Source organism: Vicugna pacos, chromosome 18 (assembly GCF_048564905.1).
Source record: "Vicugna pacos chromosome 18, VicPac4, whole genome shotgun sequence".
NCBI lineage: Eukaryota > Metazoa > Chordata > Mammalia > Artiodactyla > Camelidae > Vicugna > Vicugna pacos.
The window spans coordinates 38,863,363-38,879,390 of record NC_133004.1 but is presented as its reverse complement, the minus strand read 5'-3'; the positions used below and the strand labels follow the sequence as shown (position 1 = coordinate 38,879,390).

Genomic DNA, 16,028 nt, shown 5'->3' with positions numbered 1-16,028 from the left:
CCCCCTCCTTGAATCTCAGCTCTGCGGGGGCTGCTGGAGAGGTTATTTTAGAGTGTAGATCTGACCAGGTACATCCCTTCCATGACTCCCACAACATCAGAGTAAGGCCCAAAGTCCCTAATTCTGCACAGAAGTCTCTTCTTGTGTGAGGACTTGTCCTCCTCTGGGCACAGGGCCCCATTGCCTCCTCCCTCACCTTGCTATCCATCCAGCCAGGTGGATCCCTCTTTCCCACTGCCTGAACCTCCTGTCTCTTCTCCAAGACACAGGTGCTTCCAAAACCTTGTTTGCCTTAGGCATTAGTGTCACCAGAGAGTTCTGAGTCACCCCCCCTCCCTCCCTGGAGGGTTTCAGAAAGAAAATGAGGCCCCTCTCTCATCTCTCCTCCTGGTGGGAAGATTCCACCCAGCTTCCTTTTGGTGGTATGTTTTACCGAAACAATAGATCTTTTTGTTCTCCTTTCCCAAATATGAATTCATAGCACTGAATGTGCTCTTTCACACGCCACAGGGGAGATTCAGGTGTACAGGAGCACTGTGGAGGCCCCTTGCTCCAGGAACAAAGTGAACCGGCACAGCCTTGAGAAGAGGGTCCTTGACACTCTCGTCCCACCTCCCCCCATGCCCGGAAGTGCTCATGCCCACCCTGCTAGCCTGGGCCTTCACCGTCTCAATCCCCAGTGAACAGGCCAAACGACCATCTAGCTAGTGAGCACCAAGCTCAGTTTACAAACCCGCTTTCTGGGATACAGAACCTCTGTCCCTCTCTAATCTTATCCCCCGCAGCAGGAGAGCAGAATCCAGCCAAGGTCAACTCTGCGAGGGGCGCTCTGCAGGGAGGTGTAGGCCTGTCGGCACGCAGGACAAGGAGGCGCCGCAACTGCAAAACGAAAGGCTTTTATTGAAAAATATCAAGTGGCCCTTTTCAAGACAGCAGGTCCCTGCCCAGCACGGGCTTTGAGGCCGCAGCCCGTTGGGGCGGGCAAGTAGCGGCAGTCACCCCAGCCCCGCGCTCCAGAGGGGTGAGGTTTCATTGTCTCTACAGTCCCGCTCCCCAGCCCGAGGAGGGGTGGCAGCTGGGGAAGGAGGCACTGGGCAGGCCCTCCCAGTCCAGCGAGAGAGCTGCCTGATGTCTGGTATCCGCTGCAAGGCTGCACGCAGGACTGGTGGGCGCGCCAGTTCGTGGGGGTGGTGGGAGTGCCCCCTCAGACGTAGTCCTTGCGGTCGTAGGCCGTGCCGGTGCCGGTGACCGTGCCCAGCCCGGTGGAGCGCGGCGCGGAGTAGAGGACCTTGGCCGGCGCGTACTTATTCTCGCGCGGCGGGCACGAACAGCAGAGCAGCGCGCCCCCCAGCAGCTGCAGCGCCGCGGCTGCCCAGCCCACGTACAGGCCCGAGCCCATCTCCCGCTTCTGCGCCTCCGGCACCAAGGGGTTGTAGAAGTCCCGGATGATGGTGTTGGCGGACCAGGACACTGGCACCAGGGTGAGCAAGGCGGCCAAGAGGAAGAGCACGCCGGCCACGATGGTGATCTTGGCCTTGGCTGTATCGTCCTGCACACAGTTAGTGCACTGGGCGCCCACGAGCGCCACAAGGAGCCCGAAGGCGGCCAGCAGGATGGCGACGACGATGAGAGCGCGGGCCGCCTGAAGGTCCTGTGGCAGCGCCAGCAGCGAATCGTACACCTTGCACTGCATCTGGCCCGTGCTCTGCACCACACAGTTCATCCACAGGCCCTCCCAGGTGATCTGTGCCGTGATGATGCTGCTACCGATGAAGGCTGTCACGCGCCACATGGGCAGCGCGCAGCACACGATGGTGCTCAGCCAGCCCATGACGGCCAGCGAGGTGCCCGCGATCTCCAGGCCCATGGACATGGCTGCCGCGCCAAAGCCGGCTCTGCCGGACGGCTCCGAGTGCGGGACGACGTCGGGCCGCTGGGGCCTGGGCCGGAGATGCGGAGCGCCAACGGATGGACGCCCCGATGGACGGACGGATGGATACACAGACGGCGCGCGCGCTAGCGGCTCCGCTCTGCGCGCTTGCTCAGCGGCTGCGCCTGCACCTGCCTGTGGCTTTGTGGGCGGGCGGCGGCGACTGGGCTGGCCCTGGGTTGGGGCCGGTTAGTCTTCGATCCAGGCTCTGCGCTCCGGCAGGGGCGGGAGGGGCGGAGCCGCGCTCTCCCTGGCCTAGGGACAGTGACGTGGCCCCTTTTCCCACCTTCACGGAGCGCCCTGGGAGGACGGACTTGGCCTGGAGTGGCGCACGGCGCAGGGGTAGGGGGTGCCAAGTAGGGCGTGGCTGGGCCCTGCGCCCCCGCCCCTCGCTCTTGGTTCCCCACTGCTCGGGAACGAATTCTCCGGGGGGGGGGGATGGGGTGAAAAGCGCAACCTGCTTGACACGCCCCTACCCTACACCCGGCATTTTCAGAGCCGTTTGCGTGGGGAAGGGGGCGCTGCCAGCTGCCTGGGGTTCACGGGGAATGGAAGGGCCCAGTGTGGGTGTGGCTGTGGCTGTGGCTGTTTTCCGGAGTGGGAGGCTACCCCAGGAGCTGCACACCTGCTCTGCCGTCCCTCCGGCCTCTGAGGCAGCGCTCCCCGCGCACGATCCCGGCCTGATCTGGGCCCATGAGGTTGCCATTCCCGGACTTACGGGCTCAGAAGCCAGGGACCAGCCGCAAAAGCTCCCAGGAGACACCCCTGAGCTAGTGCTGAACTCAGACCTTGGATCCGTTTAGCTGAGCTGCTCTCCTTTCCCAGAACCCCACTTCAGTTGAGTCCCCTTTCTTCACGGAGCCCTGGTCCTCCCTCCCGCTGAGCCAGGAGGAGTCGATGCTGGGATCCATCTTAATGAACTGGTGGTGAAAGATTTGATCCAGGCAAAAGTGGGAAGTCAGAGACATTACCTGCAATGGCCTTGTTCCCACACCTGGGCTATCCCTCACCCTGCTTAGAGCCCTTCAGAGTTGGCCTTGGAGGTTCTGTCCCCCACCCGTCTTGCTTTCCCTGTCTCCACCGCTTGGATCCTCCAGTGTGCTCCCACCTCAGGGCCCCTGTGCTTGTGGTATCCTCTGCGTGGGACATTTTAGATACCAAATGGCTCACTCCTTCCACCACATTTCAGGTTTTTGCTCCCAGCCAGGCTTTCCTTGACCATATTATTTAAAGTCGCAGCTACTCATGCACAATGCCCTGTCATCTTTTCATATTTTACGTTCTTTTCAGCATTTAACAATGCTGAAAACAACAACTCTATATTTTTCTTTCTTACTTCTTATTCTCTCTCTGCTCTAGTATGTCAGCTCTATTGGGACATCCAGAATGTCCCCAAACAGGCAAGGATTTCTGCCAATCTTGTTCACTGTGGGATCTCCAGTGCTTAGAACCATGCTGGGTCTTCAAGAGAAAGTTGGTCTAGTGACTTAAATGGAGGAAAGACATCACTTTCTTGCATTCCTGCAGCCTTGCCTGCCTGCAGCCTTCCTGCTGGCATAAATGACTGATAGTGGGACAGGTTACCTGAATCAGAGGGCTTTGGAATCTAGTAAGAACCTAGGGCACTTCCAGGTGAGATGAGAAACCTCATCAGGCCGAGCCTCGGGGGTTTTCTGGTTTGTCCCACATCTCTCAAATCACAAGAATGTAGCCTGTGTCTTCCTGTGTCCAAGCCCTGGGGTGAGGTAAACTGGGCCAGAGGCCCATAGAAACCAGGATCCTACTTCTTGCAGGGGCAAAGGTCTTGGGCTGGGCTTGCTGGGGCTGGGCTGGGCAGGGCTGGGAGTGCCCGGCCAGAGAGCCCAGCTGGCTCTGGGTGGGGGCTTCCCTGGAGGAAGTTCTTGAAGCCCAGGTCCATTCAGTGGACCTCTGGTTGTGGTTTCCTGTTTAGTGGGGTGGCTTTGGGTCAGAAGAGAGGCAGAACACCCTGGCGGTGTGGCTGAGATTAGGGTGGGGGCCTGAGGTTTTTGGCCAGAGAGTGGGCTTCCCGCTCGTTGTGCTGTGAGCTGTGTCTCTTGCTACGTGCAAGGCTGAGGAAAGTCACATCCCCTCTCTGAACCTCAGCTTCCTCCTCTACGAAGTGAGGAAACTGATGTCCACATGACCCACCTTATAGGGCTGTGATGAGAATGGAGGCAATGTAGGTGTCTGGCAGACCAAAAAGCAACCAGGGCCAGATAAACCAGTGGGCAGAGAAATTGCGTGGAGAGGTGTGGGCTTTAGTGGGACCAACCTGAATTTGAGTCTAGCTCTACTCTCACCAATCAGGGGACCTTGAGCAAGTCCTTCCCCACCTGGAGCCTCAATTTCCTCATCCATGAGGAGGGGTTTGTTCTGAGTTGCTTGGGTTAGGAAGGCAGGTAAGAAGAGTTGCCTTGTTCCTGATCTGAGCAAGGCAGACCTGCTGGGCAGGGCTGTGAGGAGATGAGGCCAGCAGGACAGAAAGCTTCATGCCCAGAGGCCAAACTTCAGGGACGCAGAAGTAAGACTTTGGCTCCGGGCAGATAGCTTCAATCAGCTTTTTGCTTAGTATCTACCATGGTTCTTACGACTCAATAATAAAAAGACAAATAACCCAATTAAAAAATGGTCAAAGGCTCTAAACAGACCTTCAGAATAGACAAGGAAGATATACAAATGGCCAAGGTGCACATGAATATAAATATCCAACACCATTACTCATTAAGGAAATGCAAGTCAAAACCATAAAGAGATACCACCTCACACCTACAAGGATGGCTAGAATCAAAAAGACAATAAAAAGTGTTGCTGAGGATATGGAGCTATTGGAACCCTCCCGCAGTGCTTTACAATGCATTATAAAAAGTTGCAGCTGCTTTTCAAAACAGTCTGGCAGTTCTTCAAAATGTAGAGTTACCATATGGCCGAGCAATTCGGTATTTACCTAAGAGAAATGAAAACATATGTTCACACACGAAACTTGGAGGAGGTGGTGGGTATAGCTCAGTGGCAGAGCACACGCTTGGCATGCACGAGGTCCTGGGTTCAGTCCCTAGTGCCTCCATCCAGGGGGAACAATTTGTACACAAATATTCATAGCAATATTATTCCTAATAGCCCCAAAGTGGAAACATCTTAAATGTGAGTTGATGAATGAATAAACAAGAAGGAGTGTATCTATACAATGGAATATTATTCAGCTGTAGAAAGGAATAATGTTCTGATATGTGCTACAACGTGGATGAACCTTGAAGACATTATGATAAGTGAGAGATACCAGTTTTAAAGGATGACATAGTTCATGATTTCATTCATAGAAACTATCCAGAGTAGGAAAATCTGTAGAGATAGAAAGTAGATCAGTGGTTGCCATAGGCTGGAGTGGGGGTGTTGGGAGGAAATGGGGACTGACTGCTAATAGGTACAAGGTTTCTTTTGAGGGTGATGAAAATGTTCTACAATTGATTGTGCTGATGGTTGCAAAGCTCTGTGAATATACTACAAAACCACTGAATAATGCAGTTTAAATGAGTGAGTTGTACGGTATGTAAATTATATCAATAAAGCTGTTAAAATAAAAACCACTACGGTGGTCAGGGCCTGCAGTGTGTGTCTATGTGATGTGTGTGCGCCCCAGAGGGTGGGAATGAGACTGGGATGAAAATGTCTTTGAATGGGGAGTGCAGTGGGGGGAGTAGAAGGAGGGTGAGGCTCAGGGGCTCTAGGCACAATGCCTGTTATCTCCCCCCCAACCCATTTCTGAGCCTCTGGTCCAGAAACAGCAGCATGACCCAAGGTGGGACTGATGCTCTAGGAGTGGACCCCTCCAGTGAGTACTGACTGACCACAGGAAGAGGCGTTCTGAAGCTGTCTTGGTCTCAGAGAGAGCTTCCTGTTGGTGGAGGTTGGGCAGGAGCGGGTGGAGTAGAATTTGGCTGGTGGAGTGATTATGTATGTTTAAGGTGAATTGTGTGTATGTGTGTGACTCCAAGGAGCAAAAGGCTAGAAAAAGAGGAACTGGGAACTGGGAACTGGGAGAAGAGTTCCTATAGCTAGGAGATTATTCTGTTCCCCATCTCCCACCCAGTGTCCAACCCCTAAGAAGTAGCCACCAGGACCCCAGGGCCTGCTTCTCTGCTACTGCTGCCATGGCATCCTCCTTTCTCCCAATCCAGCATATTCTGCCCATCCCTCCCCTCTCCCCAGTTGGCAGTCTCTACTATAATCTTGCAATCTCAGGATCAGACGTGAAAGTTGCATGCAGAAGTGAAGAGGGGAAGAGTCCAAACCTGAGACGTTTTGGGGCCGCAGATGCTCTGGCTGGGGACAAACCCTATGGAGCCCATCTATGCATAATGTGGTTGCAGATTCCTCGGGGGAAGTGTTACCCTTTAACCAGCTGCTGTATCTGGGTGTCAGTGTAGTGGAAAGTGTGTCTGAGGGTGTGCAGTATTTGTGTGTGATGTGTCCAGATGTGTGAGGATGAAAAATAAACAGTAATGACTATGCATATCACTAAATGTCTGTTGTAAATGTTGTCAATTTCATTCGATCACAGAGCTAAACTAAATTCCCAGGGCTTGGCTAAGGATTGCACACTGCAGCCTGGGGACAGATTTCAGCCTGCAGAGGTTTGTTTGACATGAACAAAGTTTTTCTAAAAACTGAATTAGGATGCGTCTAGGTGGGGAATGTATATTCCACACCTATCATCTTTTTTTGTTTATTTTAATGAAAATTTTTATTTTGAGATCATTGTAAATTCACATATAATTGTAAAAAACAATACTGAGAGATTCACATACAAGTGGAAACAGCAACACAGAGACATCCTGAACCCTCTATCTGGTTTTCCCAATAGGAACATCTTGCAAGATTATAATACAATATCACAACAAGGATATTAAGGTGGGTGGGATACAGAGCATTTCCATCATCACAAGGATTCCTCATGTTGCTCTTTAACAGCTGCTTCTCTCCTAACCCAACCCCTCCTTGTCCCTGGCAACCACTAATCTGTTGTCTATTTCTATAATTTTGTCATTTCAAGAATGTTATAGAAATGGAATTGTACATTATACAACGTTTTGGCATTGATTTGGCTCACTTAGCATGATTCTCTGGAGATTTATCCAGGATTGTTATGTGTATCAATAGCTTGTTTCTTCTTATTGTTGAGTGATATTCTGCTGATATGGGTATAAACATTTTGTTGAGGGACATCTGGATTGTTTCCGATTTATTACAAATAAAGCTGCTGTAAACAATATACAGGTTTTTGTGAGAACATGTCTTCATTTCTGTGGGATAAATGCCTAGGGGTTCAATTTCTGGGTTGTATGGTAATTGTATGTTTAGCTTTTTAAGAAATTGCCAAATTGTTTTCTGGAGTTGCTGTACTAGTTCCATTCCCACAAGCAATGCATGAGTGATCCAGTCACTCTGCATCTTCACCAGGATGTGGTATTGTCACACTATTTCACTTTAGTCGTTCTGATAGGTGAGTAGAGGAATCTCATTACGGTTTTGAGATGCATTTCATTAATGACTAATGATGTTAAACATCTTTGCATCTGCTTATTTGCCATCTGTATATCTTTGCTAAAATGTCTCTTCATGTTTTCTCCCAAGTTCTAACTGGATTGCTTGCTTTTTCTTTAGTTTTACTATTGAGTTTTGAGAGCTCTTTATCCTAGATAGTAATCCTTTGTTGAATGTGTGGTTTGTAAATATTTCTCCCACTCTATAGCTTGTCTTTTCATCCTCTTCATAGGGTCTTTCACAGAGCAAAAGTTTTATTTTTATATGTTTTACTTATTTATCTTGTACGCTGTAACCTTGCTAAACTCACTTACTCTAGGAGTGTTTTTTGTAGATTTCTTTGAATTTTCTACAAGTCAGTTATGTCATCTACCAAGAGAGACAGATATATTCTTTTCTTTCTGATCTGTATACTTTCTTTTACCTTTTTCTTTTTCTTCCCTTATTGCACTGGCTAGAACTTCTAGCACTAGTTGAGTAATAATGGTGAGAGCAGCCATCCTTGCTTTGTTGCCAATCTTAGGGTGGAAGCATTCAGTCTTTTAACCACTGAGTAAAATGTTAGCTGTACGTTTTTTGAAGATGTTGTTAATCAAGTTGAGGAAGTTCCCCTCCATTTCCACTTTTTCTGAGAATTAAAAAAAAAATCATGAATGGCTGTTGAATTTTCTCAATTGCTTTTCCTGCATCAGTTGAAATGATTATGCGATTTTCTTCTTTAACTTGTTCATGTGGTGGGTTATGTTGATTGAATTTTGAATATTGAGCTAGTCTTGCATGCCTGGAATAAACACCAGTTGTCATGATGTAGAATTCTTTTTATATATTGCTGAATTCTATTTGCTAATATTTTGTGAAAGATTTCTGAGTGTATATTCATGAGAGATGTTGGTCTGAAGTTTTCTATTTTTGTACTGTTTTTGTCTGTTTTAGTATCAGGGTGATACTAAAGAGAATCAGTTGGGAAATGCTCCCTTCTCTTCTGTTTTCTGGAAAAGATTGTGTAGAAATCATATTAATTCTTATTCTAAATTTTTAAAATTTATTCAAAACTTAGTAGATGTGATGGTTAATTTTATGTGTCAACTTGACTGGGCTAAGGGATGGCCAGATAGCGGTAAAAAAATATTCCTGGATGGGTCTATGAGGGTGTTTGTGGAAGCGATTAGCATTTGATTCAGAAGACTGAGTAAAGAGATCCCTCACCAATGTGGGCGGGCAATATCCAATCCTTTGGATGCCTGAATGGAACAAAAATGCGAAGGAAGGGCAAATTCCCTCTCTCTCTCCTTGAGCTGGGATGTCTATCTTTTCCTGCCCTTGGACATTGGCACTCTTGGGTCTCAGACTTTGGACTTGTACTGGATTATACCATTAGCTTTCCTGGTTCTCCAGCTTGCAGATAGCAAGTTGTGGGACTTAGCCCCTATAACTGCATGAGCCAATTCCTTTAATAAATCCCCTCTTATGTATATCTATATATATTCTATTAGTTCTGTTTCTCTTGAGAACCTGGACTAATGTGGTAGAATTCCCCAGTGAAAACTGAGCCTGGGATTACTTTCCGGGATTTTTAAAATGATAAATACTCAGTACTTATGGGGCTATTTAAATTATGTTTCATTTTGGATGAACTGTTGTAGTTGTGTTTTTTTTGAGAAAACTAGAACATTTCATCTAAGTTGTTGAATTTATGTGTGTAGTTATTTATAATATTCATTATTAACCCTTTGATATCTGTAGAGTCTGTATGATAGCTCCTGTTTCATTTTATTGGTAGTTGTGTCTTCTGTCTCTTTTTTTCTTGTTTTGGGTCAGTCTTTGTCATTTTGACCAGTTTTTCTCCCCCCAAAGAACAAGCCCTTCGTTTCATTGATCTTCTCAATTTTCAGTTTCATTGATTTCTTCTCTTCTGTATTATTTCCTTCGTTCTACTTGCTTTGGATTTATTTTCTCCCGTTTTTCTAAATTCTTGATGTGGGGGCTTAGATGATTGATTTGGGACTTTTCATAATGTATGAATTTAGTGCTATAAATTTCTCTCTCCTTACTGTTTTATCTATGTCCTACAATTTTGATATATTTTCATTTTTACCTAGTTCAATGCATTTAAAAAATTTCCCTTGACCTATGGCTTCCTTTTGAGCTATTGGAACAAGAAGTGTGTTGTTTAGTTTCCAAGTGTTTGGAGATTTTCCCTGTTGTCATTCTGTTATTTTTTTTAATTTAAATTTAAATTTTTTATTGAAGTATAGTCAGTTTACAATGTTGTGTCAATTTCTGGTGTACAGCATAAAGTTTCAGTAATACATATACATATTTCCTTTCTATATTCTTTTTCATTATAGGTGTCTACAAGATATTGAATATAGTTGCTTGTGCTATACAGTCTAAAATTGTTGTTTATCTGTTTTACATACAGTAGTTAGTGTCTGCAAATCTCAAACTCCCATTTTATCCCTTCCCACCCCAAAATATAGAACGTTTCACGAATTTGCGGGTCATCCTGTGCAGAGGTCATGCTAATCTTCTCTGTATCGTTCCAATTTTAGTAATATGTGCTGCCGAAGCCAGCATTGTTACTGATTTCTAACTTGATTCCATGTGGTCAGAGAGTGCACCATAAGCTTTCAGTTTTTAAAACTCGGTTGAGGTGTTTTTGGTCCAGGATGTGGTCTACCTAGGCTCTTGAAAAGAACATGTGTTCTGCTATTTTTGAGTGGAATAGTCTATGAATGTTGATTAGATCCTGTTGGTTGATGGTGTCGTTGAGTTCTATACCTTTACTATATTCTGTCCGGTTGTTCCAATAATTATTGAAAGAGGACAGTTGAAGGTTGAAGTCTCCAACTATAATTGTGGTTTTGTCCATTTGTCCTTTCATTTATATTGGCTTTTGCTTCACAATTTGCACCTCTGTTGTTTGATGATGCATACACATTTAGGACCACGATAGTCTTCTTGGTAGATTGACCCTTTTATCATCACATAATGTCCCTCTCTGTCTCCAGTAGTTTTCTTTGCTCTGAAGTCTAGTTTATCTCATATTAATACAGTCACTTCTACTTTCCTTTGATTAATGTTTTCATGCTATGTCTTTTCCCATTTACCCTGCCTATATCATTTTACTTGAAATGAGTTTCTGGTAGACAGCATAGAGTTGGGTCATGTTCTTAAGCCCATTGTGATACTTTATTTTAATTGGTGTATAGGCATGCCTTATTTTATTGCACTTCACAGATACTGTGTTTTTTTTAAGTCGAAGGTTTTTGGTAACCTTGCAGGGAGCAAATCTATTGGTGCCATTTTTCCAACAGCATATGTTCAGTTGGTGTCTCTGTGTTACATTCTGGTAATTCTTGAAATATTTCAAACTTTTCATTATTATTGTGCTTGTTATGGCGATCTGTGATCAGTGATCTTTGAAGTTACTATTGCAAAAAGATTATGACTCATGAGGCTCATGATGGTTAGCCATTTTTAGCACTGAAGTTTCTGTGTGTGTGTGTATATATATATATTTTATTGACGTATAGTCAGTTTACAATGTTGTGTCAGTTTCTGGTGTACAGCACACTGCCCTGAAGTATTTTTAAATAAGGTATATACATTGGTTTTTACACATAATGCTATTGTACAATCAGTTGACTAAGATATGGTGTAAACATAACTTTCATATGCACAGGGAAACCAAAAAATATGTGTGACTCACTTTATTGTGATATTCATTTTATTAGGGGGACCTGGAACTGAAACTGCAGTATCGCTGAGGTGTGCCATGTGTAGACTATTTACACTTACATTCAATGTAATTATCAATATGTTAAGGCTTAGTCTGATATTTTATTTTTTGTTTGATGTTGGTTCTCTCTGTTTTTTTTGTTTTCCTGTTTTCTTTTTTCTGCCATCCTGTGGATTACTTGAATAGTTTTGAAATCTATTTTGGTTTACCTATAGTATTTTTGAGTGTATCATTTTGCATAGCATTTTTTAGTGATTGTTCTGGATATTGAATTATATATATATATATAACTTATCACAGTCTATTATGTGTCATTTTACCTGTTCAAGAGAAGTATAGAAACCTTATCTCTCCTTATGTCCCTTTACCCTCTTCCACTTATAATATAATTGTCTTAAACATTTCCCCTCTATATGTTTTGAACCATATCAGACAGTGCTGTAAGTTTTGCTTCAACTGTCAAACACAATGTGTGAGTTTAGAAAAGTCAAGAAGAGAGGAAAACTTTTTGTATTATGTTTATATAAATAAGTAAATAAATAAAGGCATATATATGTATTTTTTATTTAGTTTGGCTATTATTTAGTAAAGTATGAAATCAGTGTCTATTTATATAGGAAAGTCAAAATGGAAAAGCACATTAGAAAAATTATAATCCCCCCCCATTCAAAGATACCAATAATGACACCTGGTTGTACAATTTTCCAGACCATTTTCTCGTCACGTCTGTTCAAAAGTGGTATCCAGGAGAATGCAAACTTACGACTGTAGGGACTTTGTCTTTATTTTTAGCAGTAGCATGGTGCTTAGCAGAGAGCAAGCACTCAGTAGATACTTGTCAAGTGAATAAATGAGTGAGTCCTGTTGTACTAGTGTGTTATAACATATAGTAATTAAAATTTTCTTAATTAAAAAAGTTTTTGTATTTTTATCCTGGTAAAATACATATAACATAAAATTTACCATCTCAACTATTTTCAAGTGTACAGTTCAGTGGTATTAAGTACATTCATATTGTTGTGCAACCATCATTACCATCCTTCCCCAGAGCTATTTTCATCTCATAAAACTGAAATTCTGCCTCCATTAAACACTAACCCCTCACTTCTCTTTTCCTCCAGCCCCTGGCAACCGCTCATCTACTTTCTGCCTCTAGGATTGTGATGACTCTAAGCACTTCATATAAGTAGAATTATAGAGTATTTGTCTTTTTCTATTTGCTCTTTTATTGCCTATGCTTTTGGTGTCATATCTAAGAAATCATTGCTAAATCCAATGTTGTGAAGCATTTTCCCTGTGTTTTCTTCTAAGAGTTCTATACATTTAAGCCTTGTGTTTAGGCCCTTGATCCATTTTGAGTTAATCTTTTTGTATGGCATTCAGGTAAGAGTCCAACTTCATTCTTTTGCATGTGGATATCCAGTTTCCTCAACACCATTTGTTGAAAAGAATGCCCTTTCTCCACTGAGTGTTCTTGGCACCATGTTGAAAATAATATTAACATACAGGTGAGAGTTTATCTCTAGGCTCAATTCTGTTCCATTGGTCTATTCGTCCATCTTTTATTTTTTATATTTATTTAAGTAGAGTCAGTTTACAATGTTGTGTTAATTTCTGGTGTACAGCATAGTGATTCAGTTACACATATAAGTTTATGTATACATACATATATTCCTTTCTGTATTTGTCCATCTTTATACCACAGTGTTTTGATTACTGTAGCTTTGTTATGAATTTTGAAATCAAGAAGTTTGAGTCCTCAAATTGTTCTTTTTTTCAAAACTATGTTGCCTATTTGTGAATAAACCATACTTTTGCTTACCATATTTTTCTTTTCTGATGTTCTGTTTCCTTTTTAAAAAAACTATCTCCTTCCTGTTTAGAGAACTTCTTTTTGTCACCCTTTTAGGGTAGGTCTGCTTGTGACAAATTCTCTTAATTTTCCTTCACCTGAGAATGTCTTGATTTTTTTCCTTCATTCCTGAAGTATATTTTCACTGAGTATGGGATTCTGGGTTCTTCCTTCTGGCCTCCATGGTTTCTGATGAGAACTTTGCTGCCATTCTAATTGTTTTCTCTTACAGGTAAAGTATTGTTTTCCTTTTGCTGCTTTTAAGATTTTTTCCCCTTCAGTCTTGTGTTTTCTGAAGTTTAATTATATTTCTTGGGGTGCATCTCTTTGAGTTAATCCTGTTTGAGATTTGCTTAAATCCTTATATCTGTAGATTTATGTCTGTCTCCAAAATCAGGAAAATTTCAGCCATTATTTCTTCAGGTACTTTTCCAGTTCTGCCTTCTTTCTCTTCTCCTTCTGGGATTCTGATGACACAGATGTTAGATCCTTTGTTACAGCCCCTCAGATACCAGAAGCTGTGCGTGCGTGCGTGCGTGTGTGTGTGGTGTGTTTCCAGTCTGCTTTCTCTCTGTTGTTTAGGTTGGGTAATTTATTTTACCTTCCAGTTCACTGATTCTTTCTTCTGTCCCTTTTCTTTTGCTCTTGAGCCCATCCACTAAGCTTTTTATTTCAGTTATTGTATTTTTTCAGTTCTAAGCTTTCCATTTGGTTTTTTTATCTTCTATTTCTTTGCAGAAGTTTTCTATTTTCACCTATTTCAAGAGCATTCATAATTGCACAAATCATGTTTATCACGGCTGGTTTAAATTGACCTTTGTCAGGGAATTCTGACATCTTCAGCATCTTGGTGTTAACATCTATTGATTGTCTTTTTTTCATTCAGGTGAGATCTTTCTCCTTCTTAGTATGATGAATGACTTTCAGCTGAATCTTGGGCATTTTTGGATTATGTTTCTGGAGCCTGGATTGTATTTAAACCTTCTGTTTTTGCTGTTTTATTCTGATGTTGCAGGAGAAGGAGGAGGAGTTTCTTATATAGCCAGGTAGAAGGAGAAGCACAGGGTGTGTATATGTCCATGAATGACTGAAAAATTGTGCTGAACACTGGAATTTGACACAACATTGTAAAATGATTATAAATCAATAAAATAAAAAAAAGAAAAAAAAAAGAAGGAGAAGCACAGGTTCCCCACTTGGCCTTGATTGACTCTTAGGGCAAGGGAGGAAGGTGGCTCTTGGCTACTGCTGGAGAGGGTTGGGGGCTCTGGCTCCCCACAGAGTGTCCACTGACAGCACAGTAGAGGTAACCTCCTTGGACACAACCCAGTGGGAAGTGGGTGTGGTGTCTTTTTACTCTCTGGTGGACATAGATGGCTAGATGTAGAAGGCCCCCACTGACACTGCAGGGGGTGCAGGCTGTGATAGCACCTCGTGGGGGGGCGGTATTGGGGTGCTTCATTACACCCTCTGGAAGGTGGAAGGCCAGGTTCCCCACTGGCCTTTGTGGTGTGGAAATGGGGAGGGGGGCACAGTTTTTTCTCTGGTGTTTGTCTGTGTAAAGTGGTTATTGTCCATAAAGTTTTGCCTTTCTGGGCGGCCCCTTTCCTAGTCCTTTGACTAGAGAAAGCAGGCTTCTGGGGGGTTTTTTTGGTCTTTGCCCAGTGGTGTCTCCCAGTTGCTTACTTCATCAGTTCCACGTCTGGGACACATGAGAGAAAAAGGAAACCCAGGGCACTGGCACAAAAACAGATGCCTAGATCAATGGAACAGAATGGAGAGCGCAGACGTGAACCCGCACTTACGTGGGCAATTAATCTAGGACAAATGAGGCAAGAACATACAATGTGGAAAAGACAGCCTCCTTCAATAAATGGTGCTGGGAAGACTGGACAGCTACATACAAAAGAATCAAACTGGACTACTCTCTCACACCACGCACAAAAAGAAATTCAAAATCGATTAAAGACTTAAATGTAAGACCTGAAACCATGAGCCTTCTAGAAGAAAACAGAGGCAGTAAACTCTTTGACATAGATCTCAATAATTTTTTTGATATGTTTCCTCAGGCAAGGGGAACAAAAGCAAAAGTAAACAAATGGGACTACATCAAACTAAAAAGCTTTTGCACATAGAGGGTAACTCCACAAAATGAAAGGGCTGCCAGTGAAAGGCTGCCAAGGAATATTTGCAAACAGTCTATCTATAAAGGGTTAACGTCCAAAATATACAAAGAACTCTTACAACCCAACATCAAAAAAACAAAACCAAAAACAAGTGAATCGAAAAATGGGCAGAGGATCTGAACACACATTTTTCTAAAGAAGACATGCAGATGGCCAACAGGCATATGAAAAGATGTTCAACATCACTAATCATCAGGGAAATGCAACTCAAAACTACAATGCGTTTCATCTCACATCTGTCAGAATGGCTATTATTAAAAGACAGCAAGTAACAAGTGTTGGTGAAGATGTGGAGAAAAGGGAACCCTCATGCACTGGTAGCTGGAATGTAAATCGGTTCAGCCGCTATGGAAAACAGTATGGCGTTTCCTCAAAAAATTCAAAATAGAGCCATTATATGATCCAGCAATTCCACTACTGGGTATTTATCCGTGGAAAACAAAAACACTAATTAGAAAAGGTACATGCACCCTTATGTTCATTGTAGCCTTATTTACAATAGCAAAGATGGGGAAGGAACCTAAATGCCCATCCATAGACGAATGGATAAAGAAGATATGGTATTAGCTATTAAAAAGAAATCTTGCCATTTGCGTCAGCATGGATGGACCTAGAGGGTATTATGCTAAGTGAAGTAAGTCAGACAGAGAAAAACAAATAGTGTATGATCTCACATATATGTGGAATCTAAAAAACAAACCAAATGAACAAACAACAGAACAGAAACCGAGTTATAAATACAGAGAACAACAGAAG

The 16,028-nt window shown here is 43.5% G+C and overlaps 1 protein-coding gene and 1 non-coding gene across 2 annotated transcripts; both read right to left on the bottom strand.

Moving 5' to 3' along the window:
- Positions 1-886: 886 nt before the first annotated feature.
- CLDN3 (claudin 3) lies at positions 887-2,100 on the bottom strand. The gene has a single exon (XM_006201371.3). It carries the CDS (start codon positions 1,871-1,873, stop codon positions 1,205-1,207), a length of 669 nt encoding a protein of 222 aa, XP_006201433.1. The 5' UTR covers positions 1,874-2,100; the 3' UTR covers positions 887-1,204.
- Positions 2,101-9,962: 7,862 nt separating this feature from the next.
- On the bottom strand, positions 9,963-10,068 carry LOC116284249 (U6 spliceosomal RNA). Its single transcript, XR_004194015.1, has one exon. It is a non-coding gene; the product is annotated as a U6 spliceosomal RNA (small nuclear RNA).
- Positions 10,069-16,028: the final 5,960 nt, after the last annotated feature.

Coding starts and splice junctions, on each gene's coding strand:
- CLDN3 (XM_006201371.3), bottom strand. CDS start 1,873: ATGTCCATGGGCCTGGAGATCGCGGGCACCTCGCTGGCCGTCATGGGC.